This window comes from Microplitis mediator, chromosome 5 (assembly GCF_029852145.1).
Source record: "Microplitis mediator isolate UGA2020A chromosome 5, iyMicMedi2.1, whole genome shotgun sequence".
In the NCBI taxonomy this organism is placed as follows: Eukaryota; Metazoa; Arthropoda; class Insecta; order Hymenoptera; family Braconidae; genus Microplitis; species Microplitis mediator.
The window spans coordinates 3714482-3736444 of record NC_079973.1 but is presented as its reverse complement, the minus strand read 5'-3'; the positions used below and the strand labels follow the sequence as shown (position 1 = coordinate 3736444).

The following is a 21963-nucleotide window of genomic DNA, read 5'->3' as shown; positions in this document are numbered from 1 at the left end:
TATTATAAGTAAATTATTATTGTATATTGCCGATTGGCGTTAAATAAATAAATAAATATTGTATGTTTTAAAAAACCTACTTGCAATTGCAGATAATAAAAATTTTCTTCAAAATTTTTTCCTCATATCAATTACGTACTAGTATACGATAAAAAACAATGTGTGCATTGTTTTTATCATCACAAATAATTGTTTTAACTATCTGAAACTACGTTGTTTTATCAAATAATTGCCGCGTTCTGCAAATAAATATAGGTAACCGTAAACGTAATAAACAGCCTTTTAATAATTACAGAATATTATTTCAAATTCACAAATCTACTCGCGTAAATTTAAGTAAGTACACGAAGAGGAATTTACGGTCGTCAATAATATAATTAAATTATTTTTTGTAGTTGAGCTATTATCCCATCAATTAAAAATGAAGATTTTGTTCATAATTCTAATAATTGCATTGTATGCTTCCGAACTGGATGCGTGTCAAAAGGAGGGTTACTCGGTAAGTAATGAAATCATTATTTTTTTTCATAAATTTATATTACATTGTACATTAGGGTGGGCTAAAAAAAAGAACTAATTTTTTTTTTGGCCACCCTATTGTACATCTTCTATTCAAGAACTTATCGTATCAGTAAATTGGTCTATTCAGCAAAAAACTGCTGCCATATGAGTATTTTTGGCATCCCGAGCCGAAGGCAAGTGCCATCATTCATAGATTGGCAAAAATTATCAATCCGAATTAATGATTTTCTTTATCAAAATGATTATTTATTGGTCATAAATTTTATAAAAAAAAAATGTTGAAGACATTAGACTTTCTTATACTATACACAGGTTGAAATTTGTAGTCAAGTGATAACAGTTTTTAATATTTATTGACATCAATTGTTGCACTAAAATAGTGACTAGAAATTTGACACTTATAGAATTTAACTGTATTTTTGTTTAAGACTTTGCACTAACAATCCCAATTTTTTATTTTTTTTAAGTGTAACAAGATTATTAAACCTTGTTGTGATGGTTTCTATTGCAATAAATGGCGAGGAGACGGACAATGTGTCCCGAGTATACCAAAAGAAGATCCATACGCGAATGCTAACAGCATGGACGACTTACTTGACCTGATTGACAGTAATCGATATGAACAGTGAAAATTAAATGATTAATCATTATGGACGGTGGAGAAAAAGGTCCTTCATGATATAATGTAATTTAATTAGTTTTTATATACTATAAATTACATTTATCATTAAAATTGTTATTATTGATAAAATAATAATAATAACAATAATAATAATGAAAATAATAATAATAATAATAATAAATTTTTTTTTTGATTCCCGACTAGAATTTCTTCATGATTTGCCTGAAGTACCATAAGGACCTTATCGGGTTAATATAAGGTTTGCCTTATTAGGGCAAACGTGACAAGTTCCTTGTCAGGACCTCATCAAGATATCCTTATTCAAAAAACAGTTATTTGCCATCGGGTCAACCTGACAAGTTCCTGATCAGGACCTCGTCAGGATATCTCTATTAAAAAAAAAGTTATTTGCCATCGGGTCAACCTGACGAGTTCCTGATCAGGACCTTATCTGGATATCCTTATTCAAAAAAAGTTATCCCATCTCTTTAAATATTTCATTTACAGGCTAAAAATTAAAAAAAGTACGAAAGAATATTATATAAAAATCACGTCAATCATTGTAGCACAGATTTTTTACTTTTTCATCAGTTATTCTTTGACATCATAATGAATATTATATTTACACTTTCAAGATCACTTGTGTATGTTAGCCCAGTGGATAGCATCGAGGACTTTGAATCGAAAGGACGCAGGTTCGAGCCCAACAGTTATCGGGATTTTTTCATCAATAAAAAATATGTTTACTTCCTTTAATTAATGCTCTCAATACAATAGATAACATTCTCGATCGAATTAAAATTCTCTTATTTTTTTTTGCAATTTAATATTTTTTTAAAAGTAATTACTAATAAGGTAATCCTGATAAGGATTTGATGAGGATATCCTGGTAAGGACCTGATAAGGCAATCCTGATAAGGACGTGATGAGGATATCCTGGTAAGGTCCTGATAAGGCAATCCCGATAAGGACCTCATGAGTCTTAAGCGTTACATCCATATCAGGATCCTCGTCAGGATACCCTGATCGGGACCTTATTTGAAATAAGGTTAACCCGATAAGGACCTCGTCAGGCCCTTATGAAAAATTCTAGTCGGGTATATTAATACGTAATGTCGTATATTATTTAGTTGTATTTATTGATATTCCGATAGCAGATGCTATTATTCTGATAAATTGGCTTCAAAATATGCACTTTTCCGTTAAAATTTCACGTTAAAATATAATGTTATAAACAATTGTTATTGGTATTTATAATTAATAAAAAATTGTTTCACATATCAATAAATCAACTTAAACCTGACAATTTAGTTAATTTATTTGTATGCCGGGGACTTGTACAGAGAGCGGTAGAAAGTTCAATATCAAGGACAACACATGGTGGCCACGGATTTTTGAGATTGAAATTCCCTGACTTTTACAGGTATTCCAGTCAAACAATTCAAAAATTCCCTGACTATGTGTAGCAATATTGAATCATTGGACATATTTATTTAATTTAAAATAAAATGGTATAAGTCAGTTTAATCAACAATTAATCATTGTCGTTAAATGAAACTTTTTTTTATTATTTGTCAATGTTCATTGTGTTTTTTTTTTTTATTTATTAAATGAATAATTTTTTATTTTTGATTTGAAATCCATGTTTTTATATAACTTACTCTATCATAAAATATAAATAAATTTTTCATTTTCACTAGAATAAATTTCACAAATAGGAATATTTCATAGAATATTGATAAAGTATTAATGAAGTACGCGAATAATAAATATAGTGAAACTTATTAGTTCATTACTTATGTATACATTTAATGTTTTTAGTTTTTTAACTTGTCAATATGGATGTTAAGAGCTTGAAGATCCTGGCGATTGGTTTCTACTAAGACTTTTTTTTTTCTAACAGCCTTGATAATTCTAACTGCTTTAGTTTTTCGCTATTGGAATCAATTTTTTTATATTGTAGAAACCTATTTAAATATAGTGGAAACCTAAACATGCAAACCTCTCAATAAGACATTTTATAGATAAATTGAGAAAAATATAGATAGCCCGAACTGGGAATCGAACCCAGACTAATTCGGTATCGCGCCGAGTGCTCTACCAGTTGAGCTATCCGGCACTATACTATATTCCGTTCAATTTTATCTATAACTTATTGAGCCACACCGTCCATCGTACGGTAATACATCATTTAAATATAGTGGAAACCTAAACATGCGAACCTTTCAATAAGACAATTTATAGATAAATTGAGAAAAATATAGATAGCCCGAACTGGATATCGAACCCAGAACAATTCGGTATCGCGCCGAATGCTCTACCAATCAATCTACTAATTTTTTTTCAAGATGGTTTTACAACCGCATTCGCGCCTCGTCACTTTTTCAACAGTTTTGACAGAAAACTAAATTTGTCGAATTTTTTCAGTCAAAAGAAAGAAAGTGAAAATTTTTTCAGCTATGTGACGAAATTCCCTGACATTTCCCTGACTTTTCCAGTATATTTATAATTCCTTGAGATTTCCAGGTTTTCCAGAAATGTGGCCACCATGTCAACATGACTATTATCACGAAATTTGAGTGGTATGTTATGCCTTGGGAATTTTTAGGTATCCTCTTGAATAATAACGACACTCGAATTTTAATTTTAATAAAGTTTCACTTATTTATTTAGAAATAACACAGAAAACTTCACTTTAAATGTATTACAAATATAATGATAGCAAATGGATTTGAATATCTTACAACTATGATAATAATATTTCTAATTATAAAACTAAGGAATGATACTTCTATTCTATTTGAGCCAAAGTTATTCTTAATTAATAATTCTGTAATTATTCTTAATGCTTTCAGTCCTTCTTTCCGATTAACTACCAGCTGTCAGCGATTGCAGGTGATGCTACAACTGATATTATTACGCTCTGAGAAAATTTAAACAATAAGTAGTCATGCGGCCGATAGCGAGCGTAAGAACATCACTGTCAGCACTGTTGGAAATGACCGTGAAAATAATGTACGGAGGCATAACAGGTGATACATATGACGCCCATTTTGTCAAATTTCGAGGTAAAACGGATACATTAGTGGTTTAAAAAAGTTAAAACACTGCACCCGACCAATGAGAAATGATGAGTATTTAATGAAAAAATTTATGAGGCTGATGTCGGACATTTAATGGCGTTCATTGAGAGCTGTATTATATAAAATAAAATTACATGATTATGTTTTCATCCAAACATTGACCATGAAGACAAATCAAACCGTTGCCACAAGGAGTACCATCTGCAGCAGCCGAGCCCAATGGACTATACGCCAAGGGATTTCCTTCCAGAAAACAATTCAGCTGATGACAAATACTAGGTTCAATGAATACAGCTTTAGCTTTTCTGTACATATAGCATTGATCGTTAGCGTCCATCAATTTACCAGGCAGTAATCTTGGTACCGCTTCACCTTTTTTGGGTCGGTTAGTAAGGCAGTCTGATTGTTTTTCGCTGTAACAAATAAATATAAACATATAGTCGTGTTAAAATATTCAAAATTTTCTTTTTAATTTAAAAAAAAAAATTATTACTTCAAGAATTTGTTTAAGTCACGTCTACTGCATAACGACCATTCATGTGATTTTGTTGAATTAACAACTGAACTACCAGCCATTATATTACCCTCGTTATGTTCACAGTCTGCATGATCAGATCCATCGTGAGAAGCTCCAAGTCTATCAATATTTTTTCAATAATTAGTAATATATATAAAAGACGGGGGCAAAACTGGGTATATATAAAAAAATTTAATTAAATAAAATTCATTTAAAATCCAGAATTTTTTTCGTTACCTTTTTTAGGGGGTACCCCGTTTTGCCCCCCTCTCCCCTATATATTTATATTATAAACAATAATCGTAAATATGTAAAATACTTACGAGTGACCCAATTCATGAGCCGCAGTTTGAATACCGGTATAAGCGCCCTCATCATGAACAACCGCAGTCTTAGTCATATTTCCATTATAACGACTAACTCCACAAGCTCCTGATACCCATGCAACACCAAGTATTCCATCGCGGAAAGTATTAGTCTTCTTATCTTTAACCCATAGAGTATGTCTTTGGAATAATAAAACATGAAATGTTAATTATCATAAATAACTAATTAATTAGATGAATATATTTGACCCAAGTAAATCTTTTAAAATATCTTACGATGTCATTGTAACAGCGATATCGTAGCTATCAATTGGAAATACCTCTCGGTTTTGGTACAGCCAATATCCGCTGAAAGTCAATGTTGTGTCGACGTCTATGTTTGGATATTGTAAATGTTGAATGTACTCCAAAGCTTCTGGGTCCTAAGCGAAAGAGAAATTGTATAAGAAGATTTAAAAGTTCTCTAGGAGGATTTTTTTTCATTTTTCGAGGGAAAGCGGAAAAAGTCTGGACACTATGGGGCAAAATGAATTATTAGCCCGTACGAAAAAAATATATATCCAGATATATCCGGGCAAATCTGCATATATGAGACATATATTTATATATATATTGCCCGGATATATATATTTTTTTCGCATGGGAGGATAAATTTTCACTCATTTTGTATCTAGATGCCGCAATATAAATATTTAAATATACGGGGCAAAATTTGACTCGTTTCAAAAATTTGTCTCAGCAAAAAAAACTTTTGACTCAGCGTTTTTTACGTTACGGTAACAAAAAATTTTGTCTGATTAATATTTATTTTTGTAGGGAAAATAAATTCTGTAATTTGAATTTGTAAAATTTTTTGCATACTTTAGCTAAAAGAATTGCTGCGATATTTAATCTGTATTTTGGTTCGGTGAGGGTTCGATACATTATATCAACGCCATTCCAGAAGCTTAAAAGATACGGTACAGCATCCCAGATATTTCCCCCGATTTTAGAATACAAAGTATAGTCGACAAGAAGTAGAATCTCAGGATAGAGTACTTGAGAATTTTGCGCAGAACGTTTCGGTCTTATCGATTGGGTCAGCGCTAATCAGTAAAATAAAGTAAACGTTAATTAGTCATCAATTCTATCGATAGTTTATATATTGATGATATTGATTAGTGTTGAAAGATATTTTATACTCACGAGTCATTAGAGTTTTATTGTCAGCAGTTTTCGGCATTTCGTAAACAATATGGTAAGATTTGTCTTCGTGCTCGGATTCGAAATCATCAACCGATCTTCCGTAACGACGTAAGTAATCTCTCAGACGATCGGGTAAGGATTTGATGTATAAATTATGTTTTCCAAGTATACCATTCTTAATAAAGACAAGAAATAAAAAAAATTAATTTTTAGTAATTAGTATTTATATTACAGTCGAACTCCATTATCTCGGAACTTTCCCTGAATCTCGATCCCCACTACGAGTGGAATATATAAGAAATATTCCCATAATTTTATAGTAATTATTCTGATATTGTATGGGAACCCAAGTCAAAATTTAAATCGTAGATTGAACGTAGTAGAGGTTGAAAACGTAAATTCAACCTTTGAAGACGTAAATAATCGTAAAACGTATTTTAGACGTAGTTGACGTTCGAAAACGTAAATAAGACTTGCGTAATCGTAAATCGTAGATACAACCTTTCAAAACTCGCAATAAAACAATGAAACTATGTCGGAAACATTTAATTGCCAAAAGACATGTTTAGCTAGAAGACAAGAAATAAAAATTCTTAGCAGCTGTAGAAAAATATTTTGGGCCTTGCAGGAGATAACTCTACTGATGCCCAATTTTTCGCTTTTTTGGGTGTTACAGACTACCCAGAAGCTTGTAGACAAAAATATTTCCGAAATAGTTTAATTGTTTTATTGGCAGTCTTGAAAGGTTGTATCTATGATTTATGATTACGCAAGTCTTATTTACGTTTCCGTACGACAACTACGTCTTCAAAGGTGGAATTTACGTCTTTTCAACGTCTTGTACGTTCAATCTACGATTTAAATTTCGACTCGGGAAGGAAACCCATATAGATAGGAATGGTTACCATAATTTATATGGGCGCCATTCCTATAATCGATATTTCCAAAAATCTTCTGTAATTGTAACTGTAAATTTCTCTGCGTGTAAGACATAAAATATTTAATGTGATCAATAATTACCATTGCTCGACTACCATCAGGGCGTTCTTCAACCGAGACAGTAATTGCCTGAGCTTTATTTTCATAGAGATATTTAATCATTTGTTTCATTGCCTGTTAATAAAAAAAATTAGTACAGTTATTAATAAAACAATGAGTCTTTGTCTAGTAAATAAAGAGTGTAAATGATTTTATTACGTCAGTATATTCGGAATATTGAGGTCCATATGGAGATGAATCGATGGTATAAATCGGTGTATTTTCAGTTGCTAGTGTTCCATCGATTGGTGTAACCCATGCTTTAACACGCTGACCATAAGCTTGCATTTCCATCATATGTCCGGCGTTAATGTCCCGCTTTTGTACGCGAGATGAGTGAACTGTTACGACTTCATATGGCGGTACTATAATTTTTTAACAATCATATTTTAAATTGCTGTCGTATAATTCTTGAATACAATTCTACTGTTGTATTTTAATTTGGAAAATTGCCATTAAATTTTTATTCAAAATAAAAAAAAATAAACCTGATATTATTCAAATTATTTTTTTAATTTTTAATGCCCAGAAATTTTTTGAAAACTTCATTTTTCCCACAATTTTTTATTTTTATAATTTTGAGCAGAGACCGAAAAAGGCAGAGATCAAAAACTTTAAGGGTCTGAATATTTTATCAGATTCAAATTTTGAAAAAATAATCACTGAGTGCAAATTAAAAATTTTCATACTCATTTCGATTAAAAAAAAAATTTTGAATTCCATTTTTACCAAAAGTTCCTGCTGTATGAAAAATTTTCAGTCTTTCCTCTGGTGTCATATGATGATGGATCTGCAATTATTTTTATTAATGAAATTCATCAGCTAATTTAATTAACTAACTATTAATTACCTCCTGAGAAGGTGCTCCGCAGGCAGTGCCGAGAAAAATAAATCCCGCAATGATTTTTAAAGAAAATCCTACAGAAATATTTAAATTACGAAAATTAAAGAAATTGATTATATTTTTAATTTGTTGATTTATTTATCGCAATATTTTTACAAGCATATAAAATTTTCCTTGTTTTCAAAGCGAAAAAAAAAATACTTACCGGACATTTTAAAAAATTGAAAGAACTAATGAGTTTTCTAAGAGAACTCGAAGTGAAGACACTTGAGTTAGAAAAAAATCTAACATATTTATATGCAAGTTGGCCCATTATAAATCCTATTAAATGCAAGTTACTGTCAAAACACCTGTTTCCACAACTTTAAATCAATCTGAGTAAAAAAGACGTATTTAATATCGCGCTATATATTTGTCATATATATTTGTCATATATATTTATCTTCACTATCCAAGGTCTCAGTATCGATGAAAAAATTCAATACAATGCCGCCATCAAAATTACCGAAGTTTGCTGTGGATAAATAAAAAAAATTCGACAAAATCTATTATCATTGAAATTTTATTTATTTTGTTTGGTTATCAATTTCTTTAAGGTCAAATAGTGCGTATAGAACAAGGGAAAGGGGAAAATTTAGCCTTGATAATTTTTTATAAATTTAAATTCTAAGAGGCAAAATTAACCCGCGGTTTTTTTTTTTTTTTTTTTTTTTTTTTCAATTTGATACAGAGGAAACTTGGACGTCATAAGGGGAGATTCGGGCCACCCATTATTGCTTACAAAAATTTATGAATCTGAAATCAATCTTCGAATTCGAGATCAATAAAATTTATTTTTTTTAACAAATTTTTTAATAACAAATTTTGAGTTCATTTTTATCACCGAAAAATGTTAATTTAATTTTTTTAAAGTTTAATTTTTTGACCGGGTTCGTATTGTCTCACGCTTTTAATTCTTTTTATATGACCGAGCTCAGAGAGCTCGAAAATGTTATCACTTAAAAATTTAAGCTCAAAAAACGTTTCGAAACTAAATTTCACTAAATAAAGTAATTTTTGTCCACGCAAATTTTGAGTTATGTCGCAAAAATTTCAAAGAAGTTCTTCTGTTAATTTATAATTTCCGAATTATTTGGAAACTACTCGAGCGATCGACTTCAAAATCTAATCAGATCTGGGTCTTGATGAGTCCGCGGGTGAGGACGTCCACCCGGAAATAGTCAGAATAACTTTTTATGACCTGAAAACGTCGAAATCTCGATTTTCGAAAATCGAACCGATCCCAAAAACTTTCCTCTTTTTAAAAATTTTCACTTTTCATAGAGGGAAGTTAAAAATCATCAGGATTTTTTCGTAGGGAGACCCATTTCATCTTCCTTTTTTCCTTAAATACATGAGTGATATCGAAGGGTATAATAAAAACTTGAAACCTTGAATTACCTAAAGCGACAAATGCAATAATATTTTCCAAGCAGTAATTAGATACTTTGTAATTATGAAAGTTTTCAATCGGTTTTAATTTATGTATATTATGCTGATTGCTTGTACCACAAAGCATCGAGCAGCACAGAAAATAAGTTGTAGGTAGTCTAGTTAATACCCTAGAGCACTTCGGTCAGAAGCCTCGAGTGTCTATTCAGTAAAGTTTAGGTCAGTAAGCTTTTCAAACTGACGTTATAAATAAAACCTCGTGTGTGTTCCCATTTAAATAGAAGAATTATTTAAGTCGTTATTTGTTAACTTTGTTTTCTTTTTACATTGACAGTCTGAAATTGGGTACTGAATATACTTATGTACTTAAATATATGAGTATTTTACAACAAAGTTTTTGAATCGATGTTTATTAGCATCAGACTTACAGTTAATTCTCTATTTTTTTAAATGCGCTATAGTTAATTCTCTATTTTTTAAAATGCTAATGAAGCATTTGAGCAAAATTAATTTTTGTATGAAAAATTATTTATTTGAAATTAGAATTAAATATTTTCAATTCAATGACTGCTTAAAATTGCGTCTAAATTTTTTTTTTTTTTTAAGAAACTGACTTTTGCAAGGATACTGCAGTTAGCGGACGTTCAATGATAAATTATAAAAAAAAAAATATTTGAAAAAATTGCACATATAGTTTTAAAAATTTTCTACTTGTGCATATTTTGAGTTTCTTTTTTTTTTGTAATTTGTTTGTTTTATGAACTGAAATTTTTTTATAAGAATGAGGATTCTATGAAATTTTCTAAATTTTAATTAAAAAAATCTAGTCTAGTAAAAAGTATGCCGCTCGAAAAATTGATAATTAATTTCAATCATATATTTTTTTATAAAATAAATGACTTAAGGTTTGAAAATAATAATAAATATTTATTTTATTTTATATATTTATTTTTTTCTTTGTTTAAAATTATAGATATGCGTATATTGTTTATTAAATCGATCCCTCTTACAATTAAACTAATATATATATATATCAGTATATATTTATAATAGATAATCTCTTATATCACTAAACGATAAAAAATGAATATTAGTAAAATTATAAAAATTAATTACAAACTTAAAACTTATAATTAATGATATCGTGGTATTTTTTACACTCACACATTAATATACATACTAACAATTCATCCTAAAACTAAAATTTATAGTTACCTTCTTTTTCTAATTTATAATTTTCCTACAAACACAGCCATTTATTTACTCACATCAAATTATCATTTTATGCTTCACAATTTTAAAATATCCCATTAGTATAACTATCAATTGATTAATAAAAATTACCAAAAAAAAAAATCTTTTTTATTTTAAGTTGCAAAGATTATTACAACTACTAATATTTAAATCTCTTTGATTTACCAGCGCTAATATGAATTTTTTTAAATAAACTAATTTCGATTAAATATATCATTCATAAATCATTAAAATTAGTTCATTCAAAATTACATGTTTAGCTTTTACTTTGTTCTATTAATTACAATCTAGATACATAATTACTAACATATGTTTTTTATCTTAATTACATAATCAAATTTTTATAATTAATTATCATTAAATTATTTTACATTTCGTTAAATCAATAACTTTTTTTTTAATGATACATTAAAATTAATTCTTAATTATTATTATTATAGAAAAAGAAATTATTAAAATTTATATTATTCTAAATATATATAACTGAAACAAGAAAATTCCCGGGAAAAAATTAATATATAATCATATAAAAGTTTATAGGGGAGGAGGGGGCAAAGTGAGCCCCTAGAGACAAAGTAGGCCCCTTAAAATTTTTAAAACTTCAAAAAATATGGGGACAAAGTGGGCCCCTCAAAATTTTCTGTACGTGAATAAATTCGGACGGATAATAAGCTTATCGAAATTTCTTATGTAATGGGGGCTAAAATAAACCACCAAAACTGTTCATTAAATATAATTTATTAAGAAAATTAAAGATAATAAAATTACGTTTTAAAGGTATTTCGCAGCAGACTATTAAAATGATTTTTTTTATTATTAAATTACAATTGTTTTATAGTAATTTGCAATTATCACACCTGTAAAGAATAAAAAAAATCAAATCCGAAATTTTTTTGATGGCCCACTTTGCCCCTAATTTTCGATTTTTCAATTTTAATAGACGCATCATAATGAAGTGAAATTAAGTATCAAGGGTCTAAAAAGAAGTAAACGCGTAAAAAAAATTAATGACATTATAATTATTTTCCTTAAGGGGCCCACTCTGCCCCCCACTCCCCTATATAATTTTTTTTTCCCGGGTAAATGAACGTTAAGTATTGAGATGAAAAATTGATATTATTTTTTATGAGCAGAAGAATTATTCCGAGATTGATTATTAATCGGGGACTGTAGAATTTTAGTTTGGCCATCGAGAGACAAATGCTTCCAGAGACCAGTAATCAGTGGTACATCTGTGAAGCTGTCAGCCTTCGGCTACGTATGCTACGAGCATATGAGGTCGACAGATCGTGATTCACCCCAGGCATTTTGTACTTTGAAACCTGGTGACGGTCTCGGTACAACATGATGATTTGTGCTGCTCGCGTGTCTTATTGTTGTCATCGGTATGTTATTGTTGCTCGTTTTTTTTGGTACTTTTTTTATTTCCGTAGCCTCGTCTTCGAAGCAAACCTGATTACAATCATAAAATTATTTATTTATTTTAAGCTGTATGGTAAAAAAATTGCGGAAAGATCGCAGATTAAATCTGGAGTGAATGCGAAGTGGATGACTGTGTATTTATTTCAACCCCTTGGGGTAAAATTTTTACCAAAGAATTAATTTCAACATTAAAATTCCGAATCGGAGTGAATCCGTATTTAAAAATAATCCAGACCACTCCGAAATTACTCATCTAAAAAAATTCCCTATTTACTCGAGATGCGGAGAGATTTTTTATGAAAATCCGGAACTCCGTGACGGAGTGAATTTGAATTTAAATACAATCCATAACTACTCGAATTTACTCCCAATTTTTTACAGTGTACTGTTTATTTTTAGCCAACGGGAGTAAATTCGGTGATCTGGATTTTATTTAAATTCGCATTTACTTCGATTCGGAGTTTTAACATTGAAACGAACTCCGCTACGAAGTGAATTTCATTAAAATATAAAAGTAGTCATCCGCTCTGCATTTACTCCGAATTTACTCCAATTTAAATCCGCTTTCACTCCGCAAAATTTTTACAGTGTATTTTTTTTCGCTGAAAATTATAAATTCCAGTAGTTATTCAATCATCTATTAAGAATTGCAAAAAAAAATATATATATATATATATATATATATATATATATATATGTATATATGCAAATAAGCATACCCAAGATTTATCAGTAGACTTGACTTCATTGGACAAATCAATAAGTAAATTCTTTTCATTTTTCTGTTTGCTGTCATTTCCTGGTTTATCTGCGTCACTCGATTTAATTAATGATTTATCATTTTCAACTGTCAACAATCAAAACATTATTAGCTATAAATCGCGAATCAAAGTATCATAATTAATACTATACTATACTATGCGTTCAAAATAAACAAATAATTAATAAAATTGAAAAATTTAATTAATTAATTATTCAAATTAAATTTAATATATAATGTTTAAACAGTCATTTTTGTTATACAAGCAACTAATTTATTTCATAAAGTATAATATAGGCGATGGGTAAACAGTGATACAGAAAATACGTAAGTAAAATTTACAAGTTTGGGTTCAGACCTTTAACTAGTCAGTTTATTTAGTAAAGCTAATGATAATATTTACTTTACCTCTACGTTTAAATATATATACACACATATATATATATATACATATATATATATGTGAATGTATAATTAATATTTTGATAATATCCGTCTATACAGGAACTAATAATCTACCGTGCAATCAAATCAGCATAAGCTGTGTCTATATATTTATATATATATATATATAATGAACATACAGTTAGTTATTCAAAATAAATAAATTTTGAGTTTATTTAAGATATTTTTAATAAACAATTAATTATTTCCAAAAAATTTAATGATAACATTAAATATAAAAAAAAAATTATTTTTTAATTGTTATCCGGAAAAAAATAATTATTTACACAGTGAAAAAAATTTTGTAAAAATTAACACAGAGTTGTGTGTAATAACATTTCACACAAATTTTTATGTTGTTTTAACATTATTCATTTGTGTAAAAAAATAACACAATAAACTATTAAAGGTATCACGCAAAAATGTTAATATTTTCTGTTACGAAAATTTTTAACACAATTTTTTTTTTCACACAAATACGGAAAATTTTTTACTGTGAACAGAGACTTAAATTCAGAGTTTCATTTAAATTTACGTAGATCTAATTCTTTCATTATCTAGATTGATGTAAATTTGTGTAAATTCACGTAAACTAAAGCTGAAAATGGCTGATTGTCAAACGGAAAAAATCCAAATTTCGATTCGAAAAATTATTCTCTTGTACTCAGCGGTCTTCAACACCGAATCAAAAGTTGGTTAATTAATTTAAAATAATTCAATCCAAGTCTTTAATCAACGCGCGCTTTTGATCTCTAATCACGTTTAATGACGCAAACCTCACATGTAATTAAATTGATTTGAATGGAAAGTAATTAATGACAAAAAAAATAGCCATTTTATTACATGTGTTCGTTAAATGGAAACTAAGTGTCAGAGAATTTGCGGTCTTTGAAGAACCTTCCGCAAAGTGCTGGACAAAGTATGCCTGAAGTACATATGTATATTCATGTATATAATATTTAATATACATATGTATATAGATGGATATATATATATATATATATATATATATATATATATATATATATATGTGAATACATAGTGATGGGAATTAGATAGGAAGGTTCGTTAATGTAATGCAAGCGCTTGTCCACGATCGAATTTCGTCTGTGTGATTAAAGCTTTCAGCATGGACTAGTTTCTCGACGCTATGACGACAACTCAAGTGTCTAAATTGAAATTTACATTGTAATGGTTAGTGCCTAGAGTCTATAGAATATATAAAAGAGATATAGTTGTAAGAAGAAAGAAGGATAGAGAGAGAAAGTGAGTATAAATAACCAATACTAGGTAATTGCATCTAATTGAATTCTCATGTTATCTAGTATATTATCATTTATATTATATATATACATATATATAGATAGATATATCAGGGGTGTGCGAATAGTTTGAAATTAGAAGATATATCCCTACAAAATAATATATATCCGGCTTATATCTTTACTATTGTCGTATGTATGCTGTTTTGCCGGCATATACTTATTCCCGGTTATTTTTTTCCATGTTAGAAATTTCCAAATGATTCGAAACTTTCTGAATTATTCGTAAGTTTTCAAGTTCTCGAATCATTTGATGATTTACGAGTCATTACAAAATTTTCTTTTGAACGACTTAATATTGTAACTTTTTTTCTAATAGTTCGAATTTTTGTCAGAGGTAAATAGAGCTCAGACACGAATCTATAAAAAATTTACTTTTGGTTACTTTGAAAACTAAGCTCTATATTAAATAAAAATTGAATATATGAAAACTGATCAGAATTTTCTCAATTTAAATCGAGTTATTTGAAAAGTTACAAATAATTCAAAAACTCGGATAATTCGAAAAGTTACGAATAATCAAAAAATTTTCGAATTATTTGTAACTTGTCAAAATACTTGATTCGAATTTCGATTCGATTCGAACACGATTCGCACACTCCCAATATATGTATATATAATCTGCTTCAATATTGATTATTATAAACAATGAGATACTAATTAATCTCGATGTGCTTACTTATTGAATTTCCAGTTGCTAATTCACTGGAACTAGGGCTTTTGTCTAAGGTGTGATGAATCCTTGGTTCTGATTGAGACTGCAGCCAGGCTTCATAAGCCGTATTAAATGCCTGAGCTACGGTCAGAGTTACCGTCTGTGCCATTTTACGTTTTGGGCACAAAAATGCATGACATTCCATGGTTTCATTCAAATTTGTTGCGATGAATGCAAACACATGATCGTGGGTCGCGTCTGCTGAACAGTAAGAAATTCTGAAAAAAAAAATTAGTGTCCATCTAATCATTTTCAAAGCCTTTAAATTATTTTTAATTATTTATAAATCCAAAGTAACCAGGGGTGAAATGAGAGCGTATTGGAAAAATAAAAATTTTCTTTTTGTTTGAAGACTATTATTAGCGGTGTCTTTTATTAGAGAAGGATCGGGCGAGTTGACTGACCCCGATAGTGCAGCGATTTAAAAATTTATGGACTAACAGCTGATATTTATGTGAAAGAAAAATAAAATAAAATGAGTATATTTTTTATATAAATTTAATAAATAAACCCGTAGTTTGTGAATTGAATTTTTAAGATAATTGAGCGATGTAAGCTGTGAGCTCAACACAGTGTTATTTCCCGGGTTGGTTATATTACGAGACTGAAGTTTAATATAAATTAATCGTGGAGAGAATCAAAGGATCAATCATCAGAGAAAATATCTAAAGTTACTATCAAGTTATGAACCCTTATAACTTTAGTTTCATACCGGCCTGCTAGTGACGTATTTCACTGAAGGTTTATGAGTAATTAATACCAACATCAGAATTGTTATATTCAAATTCATAAGTCGTTAGTGATTACTCTTAAGTTCATGAAACTCGGTAACATTAATATTATTATTTGTTTTTTATTATCTAAGTTGAGTAATTTCGAAAAAAAGTGTAAAGTAATTAAGTCAACATAATTAATTTAATCTAAATAATTAAACAGTTAATTTCAAAAATGTTAATGCCATTAGTTTAATCCCAGGCAATTGATTTGCAGGGAGGACAAACCTTTCGAGTGTCCACGTAATCGAATCCACGAGTTAATAGGCTTGGGAAAATTTAACCGAGAGTCAATATCGATTTTGTTCCGATGTACAAATTGTCTAGGTTTTAAAATTTTTGTATCTTTTATCTCTTGATTTACAATTGTGTAATATATATATATATATATATATATATATATATATATATATATATATATATATATATGTATTTATGAGGTCATGTAATTTGAGAAAAAGTGATAATAAAATCAATGTATACGCGTGTACATAAAATTGTGACAGTTCAATAATATTTAATTATTGTATTTGTCTACAATTAATATTTCACGTTGCAGCCAATTTATTCTGATGAATAATAATAATAAAAAATTAATACACACGATTTCAGTGTACACGTAATAATTGTTGAATTTATTACTTTTTAAATTATTTATATACTAGCAAAACCTTTGCTGGACGTTTAATTAATTTAATTTCAAACATTTTCGCTCTACACTGTCAAAAATCTTCCCTCGGAGGGCCACTTTTATGTTGTGATCCGCTGTGAGATGCTGTTACTCATCTGGGGCCGCCTAAAAATTTTTCTCGACCAAAATTTGCATTGATTTTATTTATTTTCGTGCCCACGGATAATGCAGAAGCGATTTAAGGGTGGGTCGCACCTAACGAAGTCCTGAATTTAAGAATTCTAATTACTTTTTGAATATTTATGGGACTCGAATGATAAAAATTTTCCGAGGAAGTTCGTCTTCTGCTTTTAGTCGGAAGCTAATAAAATTGCTGTTATGATAATTATTTAATAAATAATTAGAATTCTTAAATTCAGGATTTCGTTAGGTGCAGCCCACCCTTAAGGCCAATAGATCCCCGGAATAAAAAATTGGTGCTGAGTCAACCCCTCAGAGGGCCACATTTGTATTGTGAGCCGCTATGAGATGCTCTTTTTAAAGTAAACATATTAAGTAGTTTCCATCATCAAGACGTTCGTATGAGTGTTTAATCATAAAATTATTCAAATATAATTTTTAACCTGTATATTGAAACTTGAAGTTGATCTTCCTCAGTGGCCAAATCGGTCATTCGAATACCTCGTAAACTCACTGCGAGAGCAACCCGTTGTAATTTTTTTCCGCTGGCTTTAGCCTGTAAAGAAAATAGATGACTGAATATATTAATAAGCAAAATAATGTTTTGAAGCCGTGTTGAGTTGTATATCCTCATATTTATTTTATAATTAACTGAAATTAATTAAATGGCAATGTGGGTAATTATGTAAATGGTATGCTAATATAAATGTTACCGTGATATCATTGTGTGCAATAAAGCTTTCATGTCAGTAGTATTACAGTTTATATTCCGAGGAAGACGATCGAGTCAAGAGTTGGCTTTACACCTTTCACACGCGTAAATATTTTTTAATTAAGATCATTCATTTTAGGCTCATACTCGAATGATAAATTACATATAAAATTACTAATTACTAAATTTATTAATTAAGTAAATTAATTACCTGTTAATATATTTAATATATTGCATATAGTAGCTTTGACATTCATAGATATTTTTTATTTTTATTGCTATGAAATTTTATTAAATAACTTGCACAAAATTTCAGAGAACGTGAAATAAATGTGGAATTTTTTTTTACCTTCTGCTTGGATGACAATATTACGTGGGTTGTACAGTAAAAATATTTCATTAATATTTATGTAAAAGAGAGTGCGTGTTATATCTGAGTGTTAATGCAAAAATTAAATTTTACTGTCAAAACAACACACGGAAAAAAGAATACAAAAAATACAGTTTTACATTTAAGGCGGCGCTTTGAATAGAAAACTGAAAAAATTTTGGAAAATTATGCAAAAATTACAGTTTCAAATAATAATTTTATTAAATGGATTTTTCAGTAGTAAGTTTTACTGTTGTAGATGTACTTTTAATAAAATCCTAATTACTACTTACGAAAATATTGTTTTCATGATACCACACGGAAAGAACAAGATAGTTCTGGCAAACATGCCAGATTATTCTCAGATACATCTGAGTGAAAAAAAAATTTCAGATGCTTGTGAGGTCTATCCAGATAGAACTGAGATGAATGTAGATTATATTGAAATCTATCTCAGATTTACCTCAGATGCATCTTGGATTATTTATTGTTAGATACTTCTGGCGACTATCCGAAATAGTTCCCAGAAACATCTGCATTGGTTCAGTATCTATCCGAGATTATTCTCAAGTAAATCTCCGATACTTTTTGGCTAGCGCATGCGCGTTGAACGTAGTCATTACAATAAAATTTAATGGTTATGCTTTATTATATTACCGGCGTATAAATAAATAGGCATATGTGAAAATCAATCTACGCGCATGCGCTAGCCAAAAAGTATCGGAGATTTACTTGAGAATAATCTCGGATAGATACTGAACCAATGCAGATGTTTCTGGGAACTATTTCGGATAGTCGCCAGAAGTATCTAACAATAAATAATCCAAGATGCATCTGAGGTAAATCTGAGATAGATTTCAATATAATCTACATTCATCTCAGTTCTATCTGGATAGACCTCACAAGCATCTGAAATTTTTTTTTCACTCAGATGTATCTGAGAATAATCTGGCATGTTTGCCAGAACTATCTTGTTCTTTCCGTGCAGTATCAAAACTTGAAGTTTCAGTGTCTCTACAGCCCGTCGAAAGAAGATAATTTCAAGCCGATGCTGCAAACAACTGCTAGCGTATTCGTAATTCAAAAATACCTTCATACAGCGGGCAGAAACACGCGTGTTTCTGCCCGGTGTCAGTTATATTTAATGTTAATTTGCAGCCTTATTACTCTCATTTGTTTACTTGTCACTTCAGTTTACTAATTTCATTTTTTAAGTGACAGTTTTAATTAACCAAATAAAATTAATAAAAAATGAGTGAAAATAATATTTTTGTCTTATTTATTATTTAATAAGTGACTGTAAATCACATTTGTCATTCTCTAACAGTTCTCTGCATCATCGGCTTGGAATTAACTTGTTTCTTACTGGCTGCTGACACTGAATCTTCAAGTTCCGATGCATGTAATCATGAAAAATATAGTGTGCGGTTGATGTCAGCCAACCTCACCCTAGTCTGAAATCGTCTTGTTTCATCCCTTGTCACACAATATACTATTTTACATAAGTTAATTTTTTTTTCAGTGTAAACTGTTTTTTTACACGCGGTTTATGTTAATTTTAACGAAAACTGTTTCACTCTGCAATGTCCTTATTTTCTGTCTAGACATGTAATTTACCATTTTCATTATAATTCCATAATAAGAAATGGTGAAGTAAATCTAGAATAAAAATTCACTTTGAATTTACTCTCGAGATCTTACCTCGTGTAATATCTCACATAAAGAATTATCATAAACATCAAAGTGATGATAATTTTAATTAAAACGAGTAATGTAACCTAAATAAATCACGTTCCCTACGTAAATTAATTTAATAATCCGTTAATTAAATTCCTGTGAAAATAATGGATTCACTATTTTGATAATTTCCACTGCGGCGTTTAATAAAAAATTCTTTTGACACTACTTATATTTGTTAATGATAATATTATATGATGAAGTACTGACAGGTTCAATTTAATTAACCAACCACCCGAAACGATAGCTACAGTTATAGTTATGTGAAGTAAGTTATCGGAAGTTCAGCCTTCTACAGAGTGGTAACCACAACTATATATAGTACTGTCTCGTTTAGTTTGTCCACAATCAAGTGGTCGAGTTAAAAGTCTCGAGAAAATTTACGACTGAATGAACACTGCTATCGTGTATAATAGATGTACATATATACGAAACAATACTATTTTTTTTTTATACTTTTTTATGTCTGTCGTCACGGGTAAAAAGTAAATTCAGCAGTATTTTGTGGCTTAGCAAATCTCCCACAGGGTTACTCGTGCGAGCAGTTTTATCTGCACGGTATAACTAAAAAAAAAAAAAGTTCATCCTCTTTTCAGGTTCCATTTAATCTCTATATCTTCGAGTACGTGAAAGGAAAGCCCCGCATAGTCTGCGAAAAATTTTTCATGATAATCCACTAGAAAATCTTTAAAATATAATGGACTATATTTTTACATACATATATATGCTTGTATATATGTATATATAGGATGTGGACTGAGCAAAATATTAGGGCTGGTAAAGAAAAAAATGCACTTCTTTATCCCAAGTGTGCATAATCTTTTCAATTTTGCTTGTACATCTACAGTACAACCTGGTTATAAGTTACTCGGCTATAAGCTACTTCCCCTCTATTCTTTTTCGCTCGTCTTGAAATAGTACCCCCACTCTAGTTCCACGGGCGAAGTTTTTCGGTTGTCGCGAAGGAGATTGTTTCTGCAGGCCTTTTATAAGTTACTCAAGTATGTACGTAGATAAATAAACGGCAACTAACTTATGACAGGGCTGCGGGCACAAACACGAACACGACACACACATATGCAAAAAACCGAGCGATATATACATATATACATATATAAATCGTTGTTTTTAGTTGAAAACCGCCTAAATTCACATTTTTGGAAAATAGTATATTACACATTAAGGGATGAAAGTAGGGCATTCCAATCCGCGTGTATAATTGCTTATCTAAGCCGAAGACGAAGGTCACAAACACGCGGATTGGACGTCCTACACTGAAAAAAATAATCGGTAGCGGCTACCGATCGCCAATCGTAGTGTACCTTTCTTTTTGATGTGTATACTATTTTTCACTAGATCTGCACCTGAAAATTTGAATTTTCGCCTCTGTTTGAGCGAAGAATGGCACATGTGCTAATTTCGATGATTTGTTTTCTCATGAAAGATACGAACGATTTTCTTCCCTTTAAACAGAGCAGGAATTTAAACTTTCGGTGCAGGTGTGATGAAAAAGACGTTTTTTCATGCACATTAGTAAAAGAAATTTAATTCCGAACAAACATCTGCATATTATGCATATTTAAATATATTTTGTTTAAAAATGACTTTTTAACTCTTTTATAGCTCTTACAAAAATAAAGTTACGTGGTTATCTACTGAGAACGGCGATATATATTTATATATTTATATATCGAATATCGAGCAATCAGGAAGTTGCGATAGAATGTCAATGAGATTCAAAAGCCTAATCGAAATGGCACTTTGCCAACTCGATGGGTAAAGTTATAGAAAAAAAAATATTATAGATAAACAACAATCATCTCAACTAATAGATTTTTTACGTTTTTTTGTTTTAAGAAATTCAATAATTCATGACAATGTTTAAAATACTTTTATGTCATAACTTTGTTATCATTAAGCCAATAGACGATTATTTGTTATAAAAAGAAAAATTTAAATTTACTGCTCGGTAAATACAAGTGTTAATAATAAAAATAAATAACATAAAGCGTAAGTATAATTAATAGTATTTTAAAGCAAGGGAAGTAAGCGAGTAAAGTAATATAACAAGTGAG

General features: G+C 29.7%; 2 protein-coding genes and 1 long non-coding RNA gene across 4 annotated transcripts in view; 1 reads left to right on the top strand and 2 right to left on the bottom strand.

Annotated features, from left to right (window-relative positions):
- Positions 1-185: 185 nt before the first annotated feature.
- On the top strand, positions 186-2462 carry LOC130667831 (uncharacterized). The gene is made up of 3 exons (XR_008989907.1): positions 186-336; positions 396-499; positions 990-2462. It is a non-coding gene; the product is annotated as an uncharacterized LOC130667831 (long non-coding RNA).
- Positions 2463-3675: 1213 nt separating this feature from the next.
- LOC130667818 (A disintegrin and metalloproteinase with thrombospondin motifs like) lies at positions 3676-8251 on the bottom strand. Its single transcript, XM_057469673.1, has 9 exons — positions 8023-8251; positions 7453-7658; positions 7276-7368; positions 6256-6430; positions 5932-6155; positions 5347-5492; positions 5068-5250; positions 4721-4864; positions 3676-4640 (listed from the first exon to the last, which is right to left on the bottom strand). Exons 1-9 carry the CDS (start codon positions 8069-8071, stop codon positions 4358-4360), a joined length of 1503 nt encoding a protein of 500 aa, XP_057325656.1. The 5' UTR covers positions 8072-8251; the 3' UTR covers positions 3676-4357.
- Positions 8252-10494: 2243 nt separating this feature from the next.
- LOC130668222 (low density lipoprotein receptor adapter protein 1-B-like) overlaps positions 10495-21963 on the bottom strand; it is a 60283-nt gene continuing 48814 nt past the window's right edge. For both annotated transcript variants that reach the window (XM_057470393.1, XM_057470392.1), the window contains exons 3-6: positions 17513-17625; positions 15450-15703; positions 12964-13091; positions 10495-12274 (exon numbers count right to left, since the gene is read on the bottom strand). In XM_057470393.1, coding sequence (XP_057326376.1) covers positions 12086-12274; positions 12964-13091; positions 15450-15703; positions 17513-17625 — 684 coding nt within the window. In that variant the 3' untranslated portion in view covers positions 10495-12085. The remainder of the gene's footprint in view (positions 12275-12963; positions 13092-15449; positions 15704-17512; positions 17626-21963) is intronic.